Source organism: Adiantum capillus-veneris, chromosome 14, assembly GCF_014529385.1.
Source record: "Adiantum capillus-veneris isolate H3 chromosome 14, ASM1452938v2, whole genome shotgun sequence".
NCBI classification, from domain to species: Eukaryota; Viridiplantae; Streptophyta; class Polypodiopsida; order Polypodiales; family Pteridaceae; genus Adiantum; species Adiantum capillus-veneris.
Genome location: NC_140944.1, coordinates 125,124,208 through 125,145,233, shown reverse-complemented (window position 1 = coordinate 125,145,233; position 21,026 = coordinate 125,124,208). Strand labels below are relative to the sequence as shown.

Below are 21,026 nucleotides of genomic sequence, written 5' to 3'. Positions count from 1 at the left end.
CCCTGTAATCTACACACAAACGAGAAGACCCATCTGTGTTGCGGACAAACAAGATAGGAGCAGCAAAAGGACTTACACTAGGACATATGAATCCCCTAGCCACTAACTCAGTGAGTTGCCGCTCTAACTCTTCTTCTTGAGACTCGTTCAAGCGATAGGGAGCCTTGCTCATGGGTTGTGCTCCTTCCATGAGTTCAATGTGATGATCCTTCGGACGCACGGGAGGGAGATGGGGTGGAAGATCATCCTACAAGAAGAGATGCTCATACTCAAACAAACCTGAATACAGTTCTGGAGCTTGGACCCTGAGTCACTAGAGTGGCATAAATGAATGCCGCTTGAGCGCCTCGTCGTAGCTCATGCTTAGCTTGCACATGAGAGATTAGAGGTAAAGAATGGAGGCTCTGCTCACCGCAAATGACCACGGAAGAGACACCTTCCAGTGAGAGAGTGAGCGTGTTTTCTTTCCAACTAATTTGTGGATCATGCTCACGAAATCTTTTAATGCCGAGAATCATATCACATCCTGTGAGAGGAGAAACAACAAATTTGCGGCGAAAAGATACTTATTGCGTACAGGCTCACAAGGGTGCCAGAACACTTCCTAGGCTAAACCCTATAAGTAGGAGTTCGAGCTTGTCCACATGCACATAGGGTTTAGATGTGCACATGACAATTGTACTCGCAGAGGATTGTGGTAACGGGTAGACCAAATCAGTGCCTTAGATGCCATGAGATGGGGCACTTGGTGAGGGACTGCCTTAGAGAACGACAATAGAGACAGATTGGTTGGAGGAGACAATCCTCACAGCCACTGCAGAGTTTTGCAGAGCAGCAAGACTTTGCACAGAGTTAGCAACAACAAAATGCTCTTCAATAGCACAATATAATGTAGATACAGAGACAAGCAGGTAGATAGGAACAGGCACATCCTATCCTTGTTTATAGGAGGGTAGTGAGATAGAGGTTGGCAGAGGTAGAGCAACCCCTATATAGACCTCCAGAGGAGAGGTTACCAGACCAGGATCGAGAGGAGGTTCTAGGGAAGTTGGACAGAGAGATAGAGGAGGATCAACAGTCGATGGCAAGCAGTCGATGGCAATTCAGGAGCAGCTTGAGTTGCCCTAGGATAGACCAGTCCAGCATGCTTTGGATCTCTTGGAGATGCAGTCGCGCAGCAAGTCCCGCTCACAGTAGACCCTAAGCAGGGGATGCAAGAGAGCGAGTCTTCATAGTTTGCTAAGGATTTTGACTATTCTGAAGGCTTTGCACCTCCCGCAGATGTCCCACTTTCTGAGATCTTGCTACCTGGAGATCTAGATGTCTCTTTGAGGAGTGGGCCACTATGTGTCGACATTCTTTTCCTGTAGTTATTAGGAGCATGTATTTTCCTCGGCCTAGATAGAGCCCTCATGATCAGATCTAGAATACATGTTTTACATGGAGACTCCTCCTAGACGAAGGAGGCCGTCTATGATATCTTACAGGAGCAAACAATGGTTGAGGCCAATTATTTTATGGATATCAGACCGTTTGCAGATTTGTTTGAGAGTCAGTTCAGAGAGGCCTTAGGGAAGTTGGTTAGGTCGAAGAGATATGCTTCTTGGTACCTTCCCTTGGCTTTTGAGGTGGACAGCGAATGGGTCCTTCCTGCCTCTCTTATAGTTTGGTTGTGCCGAAGATGTGCATCCTTTTTTGGAGTTCATCATCAGGAAATGTTAAAATGGATGCAGATGATTTTGGAGGCACGGCCTAGGGGTTTCACACTCCCTTGGCTTTTGTGAGCTGCTACAGGAGGTTTTTACAGCGTATACTTTATATCAGTCAGTTAAACAACATTGGACTTGGTGGTTTTCGCTACATCCCCAGTGGTGGACAGAGCTTTGGGCAGATTTATGTAACTTGATCACTATCTAAATAGCTATACTTCACCACCTGGTAGATGTTTCCTCTGCTTTGTTATAGGATTTTTCCATGATCTCTTTGTACGTCCGTTAAGGTTTTTCCCATATTTCTTGTGTATGGACCGATGGTCCATTCTAAGTCGAGCTCTGCACACACACACACACACACACACACACACACACACACACACACACACACACACACACACACACAGAGAGAGAGAGAGAGAGAGAGAGAGAGAGAGAGAGAGAGAGAGAGAGAGAGAGAGAGAGAGAGAGAGAGAGAGAGAGAGAGAGAGAGAGAGTTCTATTATCGTTGTCGGAGGTCAAATATGACCTATGGGACCAAATGAACATGTCACGTGGTGTGAGTGGAGGTCATAAGTGACTCTCGATGCTCAAAAATGGCTGAAATGAGCGTCGCAATAGAGAGTCCACATCGTGGTTGGGAGAGGAAGGTATGTAGGGAGATCTCATGGCTGAATATATGGGGAAAAGAGGACCTAATGTGCTAAAAAACTGAGCACTCAAGTAGTGTGTGGTACTCACTCTCTCGCACTTGATGAGGGCATAAGGTGCAAAGTCGATGAGACTCCTCGCCAGTGCCCTAACGTTCTGTCTCGCAGCGTAGAGAATGGGTGCTAAGACGAATGGAGGCAATGGTGTGCATCGCACTCAATGGGATGGGCTCAAGAATGTAGGGATGGGTTCGGTTACCGCGTTCGGAGAAGAAGAGAGATTTGTAGTTTGGGGCAATGTGTGTGGTGTAATGGTTGAAGCGAGAACCTCCGGATTTCTCCCAAGCCGTGATACATTGAGAGAGAGAGAGAGAGAGAGAGAGAGAGAGAGAGAGAGAGAGAGAGAGAGAGAGATATTAACGTCTCGAAAGAGCCAAAATGGCCCTTGAGACAAGAAACCATACATTTGGTAATACATCTCTCGTCTACTGAAACAGAAAAAAAGATCTAATGAACATCATAGTGATGTTTGAGTCTACAAAGCTAAAACTAAGCTAAAATTGAGAATATGTACAAATACATGACTGATCCCATCCAAATCTGACCATCAACTCTCTATCTCCCTGTCCTCTATCCCAGGATATCCCAGATAGGTAGATCCAGTATAGAGAGGCTGCTGAAAGGTGGCACTCGTCTTCGATGTTGAGCGATGATGGCTTTGATTTGGTGCAAATGGCGGAGTCTGGGTCGAGGACCGGGTGGTCGAGGATGGCAAGTACGACCCTGTGCAGTGGACTGATCAAGACGGACTCCTCTAGGCCTTGATGGACGTGGTCCTGGGGGTGTGACTGTATCCATAGACGGAGTCTGTGTCCCAAGGTCCTCTCCCTCTCTACTGAAGAAGTCACGCATAGTGCGTTGTTGATCTGCTGGTGAAGAATTGTCTTGTAATAGTCTGTCCCTGTGCCTCCTCAGCTCTAGTAAAAAGAGTCCGAGGCATCTTTGGTCCTCATAATCCATCACCCGACGTAATGGTCCAAAGCCCTCTCTGAAAAGGCAGTGGTATCTCCCCCTGATCTCGTAATAGACTATGCAGCGGCAAATGTAATGCTCCTCAGATCCACCTCTTGGTGGCCAACGAAACCGTGAAATGCGTTTCGGCAAGGGTGAAATGTGAAACGCTTGAAACGTTTAAGCATGCAGGTGAAACGCCTCTGTTGAAACGCCTAAAATTTTTGGGGGCTTTTAACATGTGCATACCTATTATGTATATATATATATATATATATATATATATATATATATATATATATATATATATATATATATATATATATATATATATAATACTATATACACCCTAAAAAGGCGTTTCAGTCATACGTTTCATCGAGGCTCCTCTCTTGGGCGAAACGTTTCGGGTGAAACGCCCCCATTTCGGGGTGAAACGTTTCAGGTCTGAAACGTTTCACGGTTACGCTATTGGTGGCATAGCTGACATGTCCTATCTGTCCGGGCCATCTGCATGTATCTGCCTGTCTCGATGCGTAGGTACGGATCTGTCCAATGGCACTGCGCAACCCATGTGAGAGATGTACATCCATGTATGCTGGCCGAATCACAAAACCCTCCAACGAAACATGCAAGAAGTGGTCCCTGTAATGGGCCATCTTCGTGCCTAATGGCTCTGGAGGTTGTTGCCAGGTCCTTTCTGTCTCCAGCTGCACAATATCTGATCTGATCACCCGATTGCGCTCAGTGCGCGTAAGCTGGAGGTGCGGGCAGTCCAAGCTATACTGGAAGGGTGGAAGTGCATCCATCTGTAGTCCATGTCTCCCAAACCATGTCTGCATCTGTGCATACCAACAATCATGAACCCCATCTTTTGCTAACTGTCTGGAGGAATCCAGTGTCAATCTCGAATCTCTCTCTGGGGGGAGCTCCCATATGCGATGTAGGCTTGTCACACTCTGAAATATGGCCTCTGTCACTATGGAGGATGCTGCCATCTCAGCTCTGACAATAGCATGTGGTATTGATGCCTTGCACCAGATCATCTGTGCAATCATCATAACTAGTGGTCTCTCCATACGGCTCCACTCCTGTGTACTGAGGCTAGGCCCCCACACCATGGATCCATACAACAATGCCGGGGTGACCAACTAATCGAACAACCAAAGCTTCGTGCACGGCTCTTGAAACTGTACATGAGCACACTGCCTCTCAAGCCTCCCCAAAGCTGCAAAGCCCCTGTCCAACCTAGCATCCGCTGCTTGCTTCAATGAGAAGCGCGGGCCTGTAAAAGTCACTCCTAAGTATACATAAGACCGTACCTGCTCCACCATCTCCCCTCTAAATGTGAATTGATTCTCTGCTCGAGTGACCCATGCTTGTGTGGTGTTGAACGCCATAACCTTGGTTTTCCCAAGGTTCACTGTCAAGTCCCTATCTGCACAAAATCTCTGGAGAGCATCCAACTGTCTCTGTAGCCCCTCTGGAGAGTCCGAAATCAATACCACATCGTCTGCATACAAAATAAGTGGTATCATCACCCCTGCGAGGCTGGATCTTGCATCACCATATGTATCCACATACTCTGAGAGCTCATCGATGTAAATCCCAAAGAGAGTGGGAGATAGTGGACATCCCTATTTCACCCTTATGGTACTTTCAATAGCATTTGAAAGTCCACCTGGGGCCCTCACCCTCCGAGTCACACTGACTCATACAATGCATAAATCCCCCATCGGATAGCCTCTGGAACTCCTATATCCTGTAGCCTCTGCATCAAACGAAATCTCGAGACAGAATCAAATGCCTTGCGGAAGTCCACAAAGCAACAATATAGTCTCCTCCTGTCTCCCTCTACCCGCCGCTCCTCTATCAATGCCCGAAGAGTCAGTATGTGATCCAAAGTGGAGAACCCTCGCCGAAAACCAGCCTGTCCTCTAGCTCTGTGGCCATGTCTCTCTGCCCAAACACTGAGCTCTCTCTCTACGATAGACCCATAAATCTTGGCCAGATAATGCCCAATCATAATGGTCCTATAGTTGCCCTGTACCATCGGATTCCCACTTTTGAAAAGTGGGACTATGGTATTGGCCGTCCAACTGGCTGGAAAGCCCTCACAAACTGCCCTGTTAAACATGTGTGCCAAAAGGGGGGCCAGTTCCCTACATGCATAGATGAAGTGCTCACCCACTAGCCCATCCTGATCTTGGGCTCTCCCATGCTGTAATCTGCTGATGGCCTCTGCTACCATATGTACAGTAAAGAAGTCGCTCATGTGTGGTCTAATGTCCCCTGGCTGTGGAATGGGGGGCTGTTCTGGGATATCATATAGTGCTTGTGCATATGCTCTCCATGCCTTTGGGGCTGTAATGGGGGTACCCGGCTGTCTCTCCTGAAACATCCTCCATGCTCTCTTGCTGTCCTGACTCATTGCCGGGCATTATAGAGAGAGAGAGAGAGAGAGAGAGAGAGAGAGAGAGAGAGAGAGAGAGAGAGAGAGAGAGAGAGAGATTTCATTATTGTCCTCGGAGGTCAGATATGACCTATGGGACCAAGAAAACATACATTGCTGGGCTATTACTAAAAGAGTACATGGAGAACATAACCAAATGTGGATACAACAAAATTGTGACATATGTCACTTAGGGGGGGGAAGGGGAAGTGGGTAAGGGAAATGGCTTGGGGGTTTTCGGGACCCGAAACTCCTCAATGATAGCTTTGCCGCCTCGGTACACAGCCCATTCGCTTGTTGCGCGTGCGTCTTGTACTTTTTGAAGCTCTAGCTTCTTGACTTTAAGTTGAGCGGGTGTTAAGCCTCACTGATCCAGATTTTCGTGCCCTTGAGGAGTCGTGCTTGTTGTAGGAGCGCGATGCGCACCTCTTTGTTTTTGAAGACAAGAATGCCTTGGTTGGTGCGACTGTCGTGGTGAACCTTCTCGATTGCTCGGGGTCGAATCCTGGTTGGGTGAATGGCTTGGTTGAGATTGGCTAGAGTCAAAGTGTAGGTATCGTCCTCCCCCCACCAACTAGAGGGCAAACCGCCGATGCGAATAGAGAGTGCTAGTCCCTCCCGTCGGCGGCGTTCTTGCATGCATTCCTCTACCTTGGTGGGGACGGCGATAGTTGCTTCGTGGACTTGGGTGGCAAGATTTGCCACGCTTGTAGCGAAAGTGTGCTCGACTTCTTTTGCTGTGCGTGATGAGGGCAAACGAACAGTCGAAGCCGGAAGCCACAGACGCAGTCCAGGTCGCAGCGCGTAGGGGAGAGAGCACAGGGCAACAGTCGAGGTCGTAGTGCGTAGTCTGTCGCAGTCGTAGCCTGGGGAGAGAGCACAGGGCGGCACGGGGCTGTGCCCCCCCCAAGGGCCGCCCTGTGCAAGGGGAGGTCTGTCGCAATCGTAGCCTGGGGAGAGAGCACAGGGCGGCACGGGGCTGTGCCCCCCCCAAGGGCCGCCCCTCGCGCAAGGGGAGGTCGACAAGAGCAGACTTGCGGCGCCTCTGTTTTAGAGAGAGAGAGAGAGAGAGAGAGAGAGAGAGAGAGAGAGAGAGAGAGAGAGAGAGAGAGAGAGAGAGAGAGAGAGAGAGAGAGAGAGAGGTTTTTTTTTTTTTTGAACAGGCAAGGGCTGTTCTAGTAGACATGGAAGAGGGCGTGGTTAATCAGCTCTTAAAGGTGAAAGCTCCCTCTATTTCAAGTTTTAAGTATGGTCACCCATGTATCTGAAGAATTATTTAAAAAGTGAAATTAAATAATGCCTAGGTAGTATTGCACATAGAGGGATATGATTGGGCTTTCTCCACCATAGATGGATAAGTGTGTTGCGCTTTGTGGTGTGTATTCGCCGGTGGATGTTACTATGTGCAGTGTGTTCCAGGTCTCACTCAAGTGCAGTAGATATTAGACAAGAACAAAGAAATGAAGACAATGAAATGACACTTTGAAACTGGAATAACAAGAGCATATGATGTATCCTCCCAATGGACCTCTTGTTACTACTAGTGAGCCTCTTTTGTGCTTTTTTTCCTCACATGGATTCTTTGGTTTCTTTCCCTTTCTAAAAGCGTATGAATCATGAACAACTGTAGCCTCAATGGAAAATAAACCAGTAGACTCTGCATATAGATAAGCCCGGTAGCCAGCACTCACCTCACGAGTCACAACTCCTGATCAAGGGCAAGTCGAATACAGCGGGGGTGTAGAGGCTAAGTAGTTCTTGGAGGTGTGCAAGCGTTGTGCAGCAAGACTAGACTCTACACGATTGATAATTCTAGACCTACTTGGTTGTATCCTATAAGCCTGGAGGCTGGCTTGACCAGCCACATCCTCCAGCACTCTCTGTAAACGGTGTAGGGAAGCCATCTTTGATCGTAACCTTTTTAAGAGCCCTAAAATCCATGTGCACTCTAATTTTATTAAAGTTTTTTGTAGGAGCAATAACCATGGGGGATAGCCACTCAGAGTGCTTCATTAGAACAATGATGCATACCTCCTGCATCTTGTTATCTCTTTGTTTGATTGCTGCTGCATACTTGGGACTAGGCTTGAGCCTCTGCCTCGCAATGATCTAGCCCCGGCTATCTGGGGAATAATATGGACACCTAATTCAGGTGGAATACCTTCAAGATCATGGTAGATCCATGCAAATGTCTTTAGAAGAGGCCATACTTCTTCTAGTGGTGGAGGATGGTCCATTAGCCAAGCAACCACAAATAGGCTTTGTATCTTCGGGTATGCTTAGGTTGACTTGACTTCATTCAGTTGATCTTGGCGAGTGTGGAAGGAAGCTCTTCTTCACAATAGACAGTGCTTTGGTAAGAAAAGACACATTGTGGGCAGGAGTCTGTTCAATGCGGAAGTCCTCATAGTGTTCCTGCAACGAGCCAGGTGGAAGCTCTTCAAACAATCACTTAAGCACAATAGAGGATTTCCACAGAGACTTTGGGTGAGAATGGTCATCTTGAGTGTGTCATGACTCCTTGCCACGGTGATGGTTGGTTATGGGCTCACCTAGCCCTAGTGGCTCTACATTTGAATTCTGAAATCTTCCGACTCCGAATGAATGGATAGACCTTTACCTTGAGACTCATTAGGTTGGACCGAGTGGATGGGATTAGCAGCCCAAGAGGGGCTGAGTGAAGGGTCCTAGAATATGTAGGCTGAGCTGAAGTGGCGTCCTATGGAACAGGCTGGATCGAGACGACAAAGCACAGGAGGGATTCAACAAGAGGGGCTGAGTGAAGGGTCCTAGCATATGTCAGCTGAGCTGAAGTGGCGTCCTATGGAATAGGCTGGATTGAGACGACAAAGCATGGGAGGGATTCAACAACTTGCAGCCACTCAAGGAGTTCGTTATCATCTACACTTTTGGGCGTAGTCGGATCGCTGTACGGTACCGGGGTTCTTGTCTCGTTGTGTAATGTCTCTGTGTGTGTGTGTGTCTAATTGGTGCTCCTTGTCTTGTGTCTAAGACTTCCACGCCTGGTCACCATCACTTGACTAAGGTAGTCACGGCCTGTGTGTTTGGAAAGTTGAAAGTGGTGATCGCTTATGTATGATTGACACCCATTCTCAGTCTTAAGAGTAGTACACTTAGGTGTCTACTGAAGTCACACCCTTACCGTCACCTCTACTCTCCCCTCTATTTTCCACCATCACCCTTGCCGCTGCCAGAAACCTCCTCTCTTCTTCAAACCTCTTGTCAACCGTCCCCTCCACCCCGCCCTCCCTCTTCTCCTACTACCCTCAAAGCTCCCATGGCTGCTGCTGAAGACCTCAACGCTGATCTCCACAGGGTCAACATCAAATTCCCAACCTTCAAGGGACTTCAACCAAAAGATGCTAACGACCATGTCATAAGGTTTGTTTCCCTCTGCAAGGAAAGGGGACTCGAAAGAGACGATGCCTATCGAATGCTGTTCCCTCCAACCTGGATATTCTGGCTGACCAGCGGTACACGTAATTCGCGAACAATCACTTTACCACTTGGGCAGCCCTGCGCGACGCGTTCTGCAATGAGTTTTGCCTGGGAACCATAGAAAGAAGGTTTTGGAGGAGTTGGAAGGGCGTATGTTGGCACCTAGGGAAACCTTCTCTGATCTCATGACTCAGGTGCGATGTCAGGTGCATCGGAATTGAAATGGTGACAAGATCTAGACTTTACACTTCCACAAATCTTTACTTCCTTCCTTGCTTGAGTGTGTGCTACTTAGCACAAATAATGGTTCCTTTAAGAGAGACTTAGAGAGGGAGAGGTAGAGATGTGTAGAGGGGGAGAGAAAAGGAGAACGACACCCGATGGGGTCCCAACCAACCCTCTCAAGGGCCCCCCACACCGTTGCTGATGTGGTATTTTCTTTTGATTGTGTAAATGGAATGTACACACATGCAAGACCTTAATGCAAACTCTATTGACTTGAATGGGGAATGGTGCTGCGGTAACTCTTCGAAATGAAGCACCTCCGAGGCTGATTTGATGCACCTTTGGATTCGTTTCGATGAAGAGTTTTTGATGGCCACCAAGGGGTAGATCTGGGGCTGATATGCTCCCCTCCCGATGTGAGAGGAATGTAGGGCTAAAGGCTGGCTGCAAAAATGCAACAAATCTGTGTTAGAGTTCGGGCATCTCTCTGGATCCTTCCAGTCAGTCCCAGTTTCTCCCAGGGACAGGTGTAAGGGAGTGAGGGCTGTTTTGTGCCTTTGCTCGGCCAGTGTGAGGTTGTTTTCTCATGTTAGGTTATGTCTAGCCATGTTTAGCCTTGGGTTTTGGCTTGGTTCCATGTCCATCTGTGCTCCTGTAGGCCGGGAGTATTTTTCCCCAGCCTTGTCACATTTTTCCCTTGAGCCCTATGGGCCTCTGGTGCTCTCTCCTGAGCTCTTCCTATTTTTGTTCTATTTTCCAGGGTCATGGGGGGCTGGAGGAGTGGGTTGGGCAGCCAGCCTTTGGGCCTATATATGAGCAGGGGGGTTACCTCTTTAGAGCATAGGAGTAGAGCCTAGAGGGGGCGCGCCGCACCCTCCCTTGGGTGCCCCAAGGGGGCTTGTAGCAGCTATAGGTGTAGCGTGGATAGTGTGTCGTGCTCTCTACAGTGAGTACTCCTCAGTGCAATGTGCGTGACATCTCACTCAAAACAGAACGAAAACAAAGGAAACAATAGATGACAACTGATCAACACAGAGACAAAGAAGGAGACTAGAACATATGGATTCGACTATCTCAAAGAACCGATATAGACTCTGGCGTGGCAGCACACTAGCTCCAGCCCAGAACTCACGGGTACAATGGGGGTGTCGAGGCTCAGATGTGCAGGGATGGTGCAGACGTGCTGTGTATAGACTCGTTCCTTTAGACGACGACGCTGGACCATATATAAAGAAGATGATCCCGATGACCCAACAACTACTACTCATGTGTACCACCATAAAGAGCCACCACCATCTAAGTCTATCCCCAAACTGAGTAGTGGTGGTGACCTGGCCACTATGTCCACTATACCACCGTCCGTATCCCTGCCACGTGTCACTGCCTAGCCTAGAGTGTCCGTCCAGTGTGAACCAGACCATACCACTGTACTAACTGTGTGTCCTGTGAAAGTGACACTAGGTTGCCTGCCACAAGACCGCTCACCGTCTCGGTGAGAGGATCAATGAAACTAGAGAGAACAGTGAAACACCATAAAAAACGCAGTACACTCTGACTGAAGAGGGTGATGTTTGGAGAAGAACTTGAGTTCCCAAAAAGAAGTACCAATGAAACAATGTCGATATTTGCAAAATATGCTGAAGGAGTAATGACCCCGACGCAATGAGGTAAACTGACCAGAAAACTGCCAAGATTAACGAAGCCCACAAAGCACCCGAAGTGAGGAATTTGCAGCTAGTTGCAGTTGGCTAGAGGGGAAGGAGTAGGTAGGGGAGGGGTGAGGGAGAAAAGGCTAGTTAGGGGCGAAGGGGTGGGGACGAGTTGGTGAGGGGGACTAGTTGGGGAGGGGGACTAATTGGGAAAGAGGACTAGTTGGGAGGGGGACGAGTTGGGGAAGAGGACTAGTTGGGATGGGGGACTAGTTGGGGGGGGGGGGGGGGGGGGGGGGGGGAGGGCGAGTTTTGGGAGAGGGGGGAGGGCGAGGGTGAGTAAGGGGACGAGGGGGAGAGAGGGAAAAATGGTGGGTAGGGCCGAGGGGGTTGGGTAGGGCGAGGGCAAGAGAGAATTGTATAGGGTGGGGGTGTGGGAAGGTGGATAAGGGATGGGTAGGAAACAACAGATCAAAAGCAAATATAGATACAATGCTAACCTAGCAGATACCACCTGAGTTATACTGGCAGCGGTCCTCCTACTGCACTTCTTTGCGAGCTTACCCAATGTGAATGCTTTTAGTAAAGGGTCAACTGAGCAATCAACTTCTGTGACTTCTATGCTAGTTGTTGGGGTTTAAGTGATTCATTGGGCTCAGCTACGATAGGAACACAGCAAAAGGGTGTTACCTCAGGCAAAGGTTGAATAGATAGTCCATAACAAGGCGTAGACTTGGTAGCTTCCAACCACTCCAGCAGATCTTCGTCTGACCCTTCAGGTGTAGTAGGTTGTTCTTGTTCAGGTTGGTTTCCATTGACAAAGAAACTTGCTGCACCACGGGATCCATACCTCCTTCTAAGAGAATGGGTTGCATCGGGGAGCCAGAAGTATGTATCCACATGGCATCGTTTCCCCAATCATGAAGTGCTTTAGTGTGTCGCAGCCAAGGTCTTCCAATGAGCAAGAAAAATCCATCTTCCACCTGGGGAAGACGAACCACAACAAAATCCAAGTTTAAAGTACAGTCTTTTACCTGCAGAGGCACATTGTCCACTATGTCCACTGGGTAGACTGTTCTCTGGTCAGCCAATGTAACTGTGAAGGGAGCACGGCGAGTAGACTATAGACCTAGAGCTATCATAGTGAACTCGGGCATCAGGTTGATGCCAGATCCACCATCCACTATCACTCCTGAGAATTGCCGACCCAAAACGGACACTGTCAGGCGAGGGCTTCTATAATCAGGAGTAGCGGGATTGGATATCATATAGGACTTTGATGGTCGCACTGGGAGGTGCCCGCCACTAGGACTTGCTCCAGGGTAAAGTGACTGAATAACAGCAAGGGTGTGACTTCTAAAACTCGCATCTAGTCGCAGCATGTCATAGAGGGACACTTGTTGGAAGGTGTTCTTCAAGATTGTCTCTGCTGTAAGCTTCTCTTTTTCTACCAGTTGTTTCTCTGGTACCTTGATCTTCTGTAGATCGGAAACTGCTTTCAAGAATGTCACGTGACATATCCAACCCTATGTGTCCGTGGACAAGCTACAGCATGACCAGGGTTCAGTTCAGTCAAGTCAGTCTAGAATAGGAAGTGATCTGGCATTTTGTGAGTGTCCATTCACTTTGTTTGTGTCCATTGCACTCTCTCATTAAAGAACGGAAGGCTCTCCCTTCCGTAAGTAAAAGGAACCCTTGAGCACAGTTTGGAGCACTCATCTTGAGCAAAGTTCAACATTCACTTCCGCTGCACCTTACATTGGTATCAGAGCTTTGGCAGTGTTTTGTATCACTCAAGGAAAGAACCACAAGAACCACATAATTTTTTTTGCTTGTAGTGCTCGCACCTAACCCAAGTCCTCTTGGGCGTGTCGATTCCTAATCGTGTTTTTGAAGAGTGACAGGAATCCCAAGAAAGAAGGGATTGTTGGCACTAGAACGTGAGGTGTTACGAGACCAAACGCATGCAAGACTTGGTCCTACACGTGCTCTCCTCGAAGAACGATCCACTCCATGAGCCGGCGAGTCATCACGTAGACAAGGTAGAGTCTTGTCTAGTAAGAGACGATGACTCCAACAATCCAGTCACTGAAAAGTTGACTTTCAATAAGTATGATGGTAAGATGGATGCTTTTGTGATTTATTCTTGGTTGCATCGATTTAACGCTTATTTTGATACTAACAAGAAAAACAGCAACAATAAAGTTTTGATTGCTTCCATGCATCTGTCAGCGGCATGGTCACCACCCGAAACGAAAACGGCAGAAACGGAAACGGAAAAACCGGTGTTTCTGAGTTTCGCTCGAGGCAAAAACGCTCCAAAAACGGCACTTTTTTTTTTTCAATTTGTAAACAATGTATTTCATAAAACAAGTAGCCTAGGAGGGGCCAAAGGTGTATTCAGAATTGAAAAATGCCAAGTCCTAATTCAAAAGTTTCGAGCTTAATGCTCAAAAAAGAATCCCTTACGATTTCAAACGAACCTTTAAAAAAAGTTGCTGTTAGGTGCAGCGGAATGAATGTTTGCGCTTTCTCAAGATGAGTGCTCCGAACTGTGCTCAAGGTTCCTTTTGTTCTTATGGAAGGTAGAGCCTTCCATTCTTAATGAGAGAATGCTGTGATCACAAACAAAGTGAATGGACACTGTGCGTGCAAGTGTATGAGACTGAGAGATAGAGAGAGAAGAGAGATACGACACCAGAAACGTTGTAAAACCCTCCTCCGAAGGCCCCACTCTCGTCGGCGAGAGTGGTCTACTTATGATTGCACAATCTGGTACAAACGGTATGCATGAGACTGATGCAAGTCTAGGCTATGTCGGCGATGACGACAGGGATGACGAGACCGACCTAAGGGCTGAAATCTGCAATCTTTTATCTGCTGTCCAAAAACGCTATGGGCTGAAATCTGCGACTAGTCCAAAAACGCTGATTTGGGGGCTGTTTCTGTGGGTCTTTGAAGCTGAAAATCTGCAGGTTTAGGGCTGAAAACTGAGGTTCTTGATGGCTGAAAACTGAGGTCTTTACTGGGCTGAATCTGCTATACTTTAGGTGAAAATTGCCGGTCTTAATCTGCTACTGAAATCCAAAAACGCCAATGGAGCTGATGACCAAAAACGCTAGCAGTTGTGGTCCTTGCAAAAACGCTAGATGCTGGGTACTGTTGGCGATGCAGATCTGATGCAAAAACGCCAAGCTGGGGATGCTGTGCAAAAACGCTACGTGAGGGAATCTGCTGCTTGGAGGGGAAAGTCCACCAAGGTTCTTGTGAGAAGTTGCCTGTTGAGCTTGGCTCCTGTTGCCTCTTCTGCCATCTAGTGCTAACTTTGGTTTGCTTATATATTTTCTTAGCAAAATTGCCCTACCTACTTTTGTTGGGAAGTCACTTAAATTAATAAGTGAAAAATATCAAAAATAGGGAAAATAGGCTAAAATCACTGGAAAAATCCATAGTTACCGGGGAACGCCCCCTAGCCCCCGTTCCGGCGTTCCGGGGGGCAGTTCCCTTCCCGAACGTTCCGGAACGTCCCGGAATGTCTGACATTCCGGGTGGCCAATGCAAACCGGAACGGCCGTTCCGGAACGTTCCGAAACGCCCCCGGGCCGTTCCGGAATGCCCCTGGAATGGCCAACGGCTACAAACAAATTTGGCAAAAATTGAAAAAATTGAAGTAAATGTTTGGGCTTCTTTTGAAAGTGTGCAAGGCCTCAAGGACTCATAAAATGCACCCCCCTCCCCCTTTCTCTTCACAAGCTAATCCTCAAGGCTCAAGCTCTCTCCCTCTCACTCTCAAGATCTCTCCCTCTCAAGACTCACTCTCTCAAGGCTCAAGGCTTCAAGCCTTCAAGCTCTCTTCCTCTCCCTCCCACTCTCTCAAATCTCTCCCTCTCCATCTCTCTCTCTCTCTCTCTCTCTCTCTCTCTCTCTCTCACATCATCTAGTCATAGCAAGGTTGAATGGTCTTCAAAACGAGTTTTTTGTGAGTATTAGAGTGAAAGCACTCTAATACTCCTTGTATTTAAACAAGGAGCTAAAAATTGCACTATTTGGGTGTTTTTTATACCTCCCGTTCCGCGACGTTCCCGTTCCGGACCCCTAGCCGTTCCCCCGTTCCGCGGGGATCCCGTTGCCGTTCCCGTTCCGCGTTCCGGGTAACTATGGAAAAATCCCCTAACTGATTCTAATGGATTCTGATGGGAATACTGTTGATCATGCTGTGTGCAACCATAGGATATGCATCTACACTAAGTGACTGGGCATGCACGGTCTACGAATAGACTCACAAAAAGTGCCAGATCACTTCTAATCTAGAATGACTGGATTGACTGAACCCTGTTATGTTGTAGCTTGTCCACGGACACATAGGGTTGGATGTGTCACGTGACAGTTGCAAGCCGAAACACTGTTTTGGCTGGTCCGAAACGGGAGAGAAACTCCGTTTCCCCCCCCCCCCCCCCCCCCCCCCCCCCCCCCCCCCCCCCCCCCCCCCCCGCCGAAACGCCATTTCGTGTGACTATGGTTAGCGGGTGATACTGTTAATTGGTATCATGCCTGGAAAGAGGCATAGTTGACCGAGCATCTTGAGCATGCCGCGGGATGGCGAACTACTGTCTTACAGACGGGCCGACTTCCAAGATAAGCTCAAGGCTCGTTTTATGCCACTGTAGTACCCTTTTTCTAAACGTATTTTGCAAATTGGTGTTCAATTGTGTAAGCCAGATGAGAATCGCAAGGATGCTTTCCTCTTTGGTTTGGACGAGTACATTAAATATAATATGCAAGTCGTCGACCCTAAGGACTACAATAATGCTGTTAGAATCGCTCTTAAGGAAGAAATGAAGCAAGCCGAAGGAGAACAAGTCAAGTACTCGGCAGAACCCTCAGAACCAACAAAATCAGCAAAATGGTAAGAACCACAATATCTCTCCTTCTAGATCTTCCACTTCACCTAAAGTATAGAACTCTTCACCTAATAGTGATGATAAAGGAAAGGCTAAAACTCAAGAAACCCCTAAGTTGACACTGATGAAAAATCCGCACAAGAAACCCCTAAGAAGCTAGAAGTAAATGCTCGATTGAGAATGAGTTTTGGATTTGATTATGAAGTCCCTACAATGTAGTAGCAAGTACCAACTTCATTACAAGCATTGCTTTTTGCACATTGTCTGTTAAATTCCCAATTGGAGCCGTTTTGGCCCACGTTTGAGCTTTGTATCCAACTCGTAGCCATGGCTTCCGATGTATCTTGCTTTGAATCTGGCTCATAGCCGTGGATTCAGATATAACTCAAGAAACCCCTAAGTTGATAGTTGATGAAAAGGAGGTTGGTTAAGTTTCGAAGAAAGAACCGAGTATGGAAAGAAGGAAGATATTTCAAGTCACACTAAAGGTCACTTAAAAAGAGATTGTCCTGAGAAAGAACCTGCAGAACCCACATCTTCTTCTGTTAGTCTCATAATGAGCCAAGTAGTGCGCCTCAAGTTTCTAATGATCATCTGGATGAGTCTCTTATGAAGTGTTATGTTCATGTGCATAGTCAACGCATTGTGATCTTGCTTGATCCTGGCAGTATGCATGATGTGATTAGTGATTCTCTTGTGAAGAGCGCACGTTTTAGTAGCTATTCTAGCAGATCCCATTGTGGTTTTTGGATTTGCTCCTAGCATGCACTCTTCAATCATGCATGAATGTCCTAATGTGATAGTTTATGTTCAGAAGGCACGTTTGCATCTTGCAGGTTTGTTGTTTCTCTTGTGTTTGGATGTGATATAATTTTTTTGCATTAAGTGGTTTCGTGAGATTGATCCACAAGTTAGTTGGAAAGAGAATACGTTCAGTATTTCTCGTGAGGGTGTATCATCTGTAGTCATTCGTGGTCATAAAAGCACCCCTCTCAGCTCGGAAGGTACACTCCTAAAAGCTTGTATACAACCCCTTCCACCTTGACAACAACCCTCTGGCCACCAAGGTAGGTGCACACTACTCGAAGAACCCCCTCCTTAGAGACTTTGCCCTGAAGTGAGGGACCACTATATCCATGACTGCCAAAAGAGCAAACCATCCTCATCAATAAATATGATCGCAGTCACTTGTCAACCTACTACTTCTGCCCACACCTTCACCTCAATCTTTGAATTGGCCCCAACCAACCCCTCTCATGCCACCAATGCATTGCCCACCTCCATGCCCGACTGGAGTGATGACTAGAGCCCAAGGAGTGGCGTTGGGTTAAAGAGGGAGATTTATTTATGCTATGTATTGAAAAGAGGTGTCTCAATACTATAGGCAACAATCCTCCACCTCTAGAAAAGTCTCCCAGTCCCAGGTGTCTACCCGGCCCCCTCTTCCCACCATTGGAAAAAAGAAAGAGACACCGACCCCACAAGTGTTACCCTCCTCAGCACTTGAAAAGGCATATGTGCAAGCTCTATAAGATATATCCCAGAAAGCTGGCTCCTAGTCTTCCGCAGGTGGAGGGTGGCTTCCTTCTACTTATAATAGGTCGACCCTGGTTACGACATGCAAGAGCGACGACTAGGGAAATGACACTGTGGGTTACCAATCCAGAGAATGACAAGTATGATTTTCTTAATTCTCCAATTAAGAATTTCCAGAGTAAGGGCTGTATGTGAAACTCCTCTGGGTTGAACAACGCCATAGAAAGATCCACATATAGCAAAGAATTCAAAATGAGAATGGGGGACTCGGGGCTTCTCATGTGCGGCGGATGAAGTGATTTATTTCAGTATTCTTATTTTTGTTATGTTGAAAGGATACCAGTCTTTCACAGGGTTTGCATGTTTAAGGGACTTTTTGTTTGCAGATTTGCTTGCATAAGGACCAAAGTGGTTTGGCCTTTCTAGCCAACTAAGCAAATGACTGCTCATTTTTGTGATTATTGCCCTTTACCTTGATTCAAGTGTTTATGGAGAATTGGCTTCATGTTGAAGGGATAGCAGTCGTTTTGCTCCAATTTGCTTTTCCCAAGGACCATGCTTGTTTGGAATTTTGATCCAATCAAGGAATGTGGAGACGAGTGCCTAAGTTTTCCAGTTTTCTCCTCTCATCACTTATTTAAATTAAATAATCACAAACTAAGGAGCAGCTTTCTGAAACGTCCAACTGGTTTGTACATGCAGTCCTCGCCTTATGTCCTTTATGTTTTCCTCTTTTTTTTTTTTTTTTTCCTCGAGAAAAAGATTCTTCTATTAGTTAATAATTAGTTACTAAAACTACCCATAGGGCTACAACCACCTCTAGTAGAGAAGGCTACATCAACGGGGAGACTCTCCCAATGAGAAAACAACCTATGTACAATAAGGGCTAAATCAGGAGATGGGAGGAGGGAAAAGCCCCACAGGTGGACGGTAGTGTCATCTGAGCTCACCCCGGACCATAGGAAGAAAGGCCTAGGGCGCCAGAGTCGAAGGAACTCCTCTCTGTGCTCCGCACGGTGTCGGAGCTTCCCTGAAGTCTCTCGAACTGTCCCTTGAGAGTATGAATCAACTCCAACCAAAAATCTCGAACAGTCTTTGCTGGTGGCACCAAGTGAGCCTCCAAGATGCGGAAGCAGCGGGCCCGCCAAATGAACCAGAGTGTTGTGCCACAGACAAGCTCCCAACACCTCTCTCTCACTGCACCACTCCTGTGGGGTAAGCTCTGTAGCAGGCTGGAGTGTAGGTCGACCCCTTGTATCGCTATCATCCTGCTGGTGGAGGATAGCTCAAACTGTAGTGTAGGGCCCATGAGAGTGGACCAAGCAACTGCCCCCCAAGTGTATTGTCGTGCTGTGGAGAGAGCAGGCATCAGCCGAAGGACCCGAAGCCAGACCTGCTGTGCCATAGGGCAGTCCCACAAACAATGACACTGACTCCGCAAAGGATGGTCACAAGCTGCGCATGTTGCCGAAAGGCCACTATGTACATGCGAGCTGCCCACTGCTGTAGCTCTATGTGCAACTAGCCACTGGAACAGAGTGACTCGCCGTGGCTGTCAGTCGTCCCACAACCTCGCCCAAAAGGCTGACAAGAACTCAGCTGTGAGACTCTCCTCCTGCCAATGAGGTGCTGCAGCCTGCAGCAGGGCGAGCCTCTCTCCGTGCTGCTAGTATGTGACGTCCCAGTTGAACAGTGTATTGAAAGAAAGGGATCCCTGGATGGTCGGCTGAGGAGAAAGGGTCCTCCAAAACCACTCTCCAGGATTCCACTGCACTCGTGCCAGTGGACAGCTCTCTCAGGCCCAAAGCCTCCAGTGGCTTGTCTCAAGAGTTGTTGGATCAGGATCGATGACACAAGTCCTCCCGCGAATGCCCACTACTCGGATCCTTTGAAAACAACACTCTGCAACTTGTGGAGCCTCTACTGAGACTTTGTGTAGTCGACCCTCGCCATCTATCTCAAAGAACATGGAGGGTACAATCTCTGAGCAAGCTCGAACTGCGATGAGGACCTCCAATCGCATGAAGGCCCTCATCCATCTGGGAGCTGCTGTCTCTAGAGGTGTGAGCCACTCAACTGGTACTGCCTTTGTGATGTGCTGACACATGCTCTGCACCCCTCTCATGCCCTGCAGAGCTGGATGCTCTGTAACTCCTCTGGCAAACTTGAGAACTGAAGCCAGTCACCTAGAGTGTGTGCTGGAACCTCTGCCATGGGACCCCAAGAAACATGAGGCCTACTACCAACCAAGTGGCCTCTTTGAGTGCTGAACAGGGGGTTCCAAACAAGGGGATGTCTCAAGCGCTCCTCCGTGCTGGTGGGCTGGTGCTGCTCCAAGCCTCTCTGCAGCTGCTCCCAAGAGTGAAGTAGGCTCACAGCGAAGCGATCCTCCAGTCTCCTTCTCAGACCAACTCTGCGCATCTCTGCAAAGATCCATCTGATGGAAGGTCTCCAAGGGCCTCCTGCCTGAGGTACTCGAGCTCTAAGCCGCTGAAGCAAAAGCTCCTTCCAGGGCTCCTCCCCTTGAAGCAGTCTTTTAACCACAAACTTCCCAAGAAGGGCTCTGCTCTGTTGTGCCGAGTCTATGATCCCCAACCCCCGATGACCTGCCATGCTACTTTGGCCCGGGCTATCCGAGTGTCACGCCTTGACCAAAGAAAATTCCTGATCAACCTCTCTACCTGGTTGATGCAGGAGCTCGAGAAGATCCAACAAGATGTAATGTACCACATAGTAGCCAACAACACCTAGTTGGCCACTACAACTGCTTGCCAAAGAGAGTCATGCCGTACTCCAATGTAGCAACTTCCTCCTGATGGACAGGAGGAGGGGAGCAATCTGCTGCTCAGGAGACAAGTCCAGGCCAACCTGACAGCCCAAGTATCGAACTGCAGTCCCTGCGGGAATCCACCTAAAACCCTCACCTGGCAGCCAATCAGGCGTAGGAGCACTGCTAACCCAGAAAGCCACTGTCTTCCTCCAGTTGATCATTGCGCCTGATGCACGACAAAAAGTCTCAAGAGCTTGCTCACACCTGTGCAAGTTGGCCACATGGCCCTCCAAGTACAAAGCTGAGTCGTCTGCAAACTCAGCATCCAGTAGCTCATCGCCCCGAATAGGGAGCGCTAAGCCGTGTAAAGCAACCTGTTGTGAAACCAAGAATCTGCTCATTGCCTCCGCATAGAACAGAAAGAGGAAGGGGGCTAGAGGGCAGCCCTGTCTGACCGAGCGTGTGAGCATGAAACGGTCTTCTCTACCTCCTGTCAAAAGTACCTGACCGTGTGCACGTCTGTAGAGGGCTGACACATCTCTGATCCAAGCATCCGAGAAGCCCATCCTACGTAAAGTCCCAGTCAACTTTGTCGTATGCCTTCTCAAAATCGAGGAGTATCACTAGATCCTCACCTCGGAGGCGCGCGATCAAAAAGTGA

General features: G+C 48.0%; 1 protein-coding gene across 1 annotated transcript in view; it reads left to right on the top strand.

Annotated features, from left to right (window-relative positions):
- The window catches only part of LOC147443084 (uncharacterized), a 68,920-nt gene that overhangs the window by 27,268 nt on the left and 20,626 nt on the right, over window positions 1-21,026 (top strand). The window contains exon 4 of the mRNA XM_086529015.1: window positions 6,989-7,042. Within this exon, the coding sequence (XP_086385141.1) occupies window positions 6,989-7,042 (54 nt within the window). The remainder of the gene's footprint in view (window positions 1-6,988; window positions 7,043-21,026) is intronic.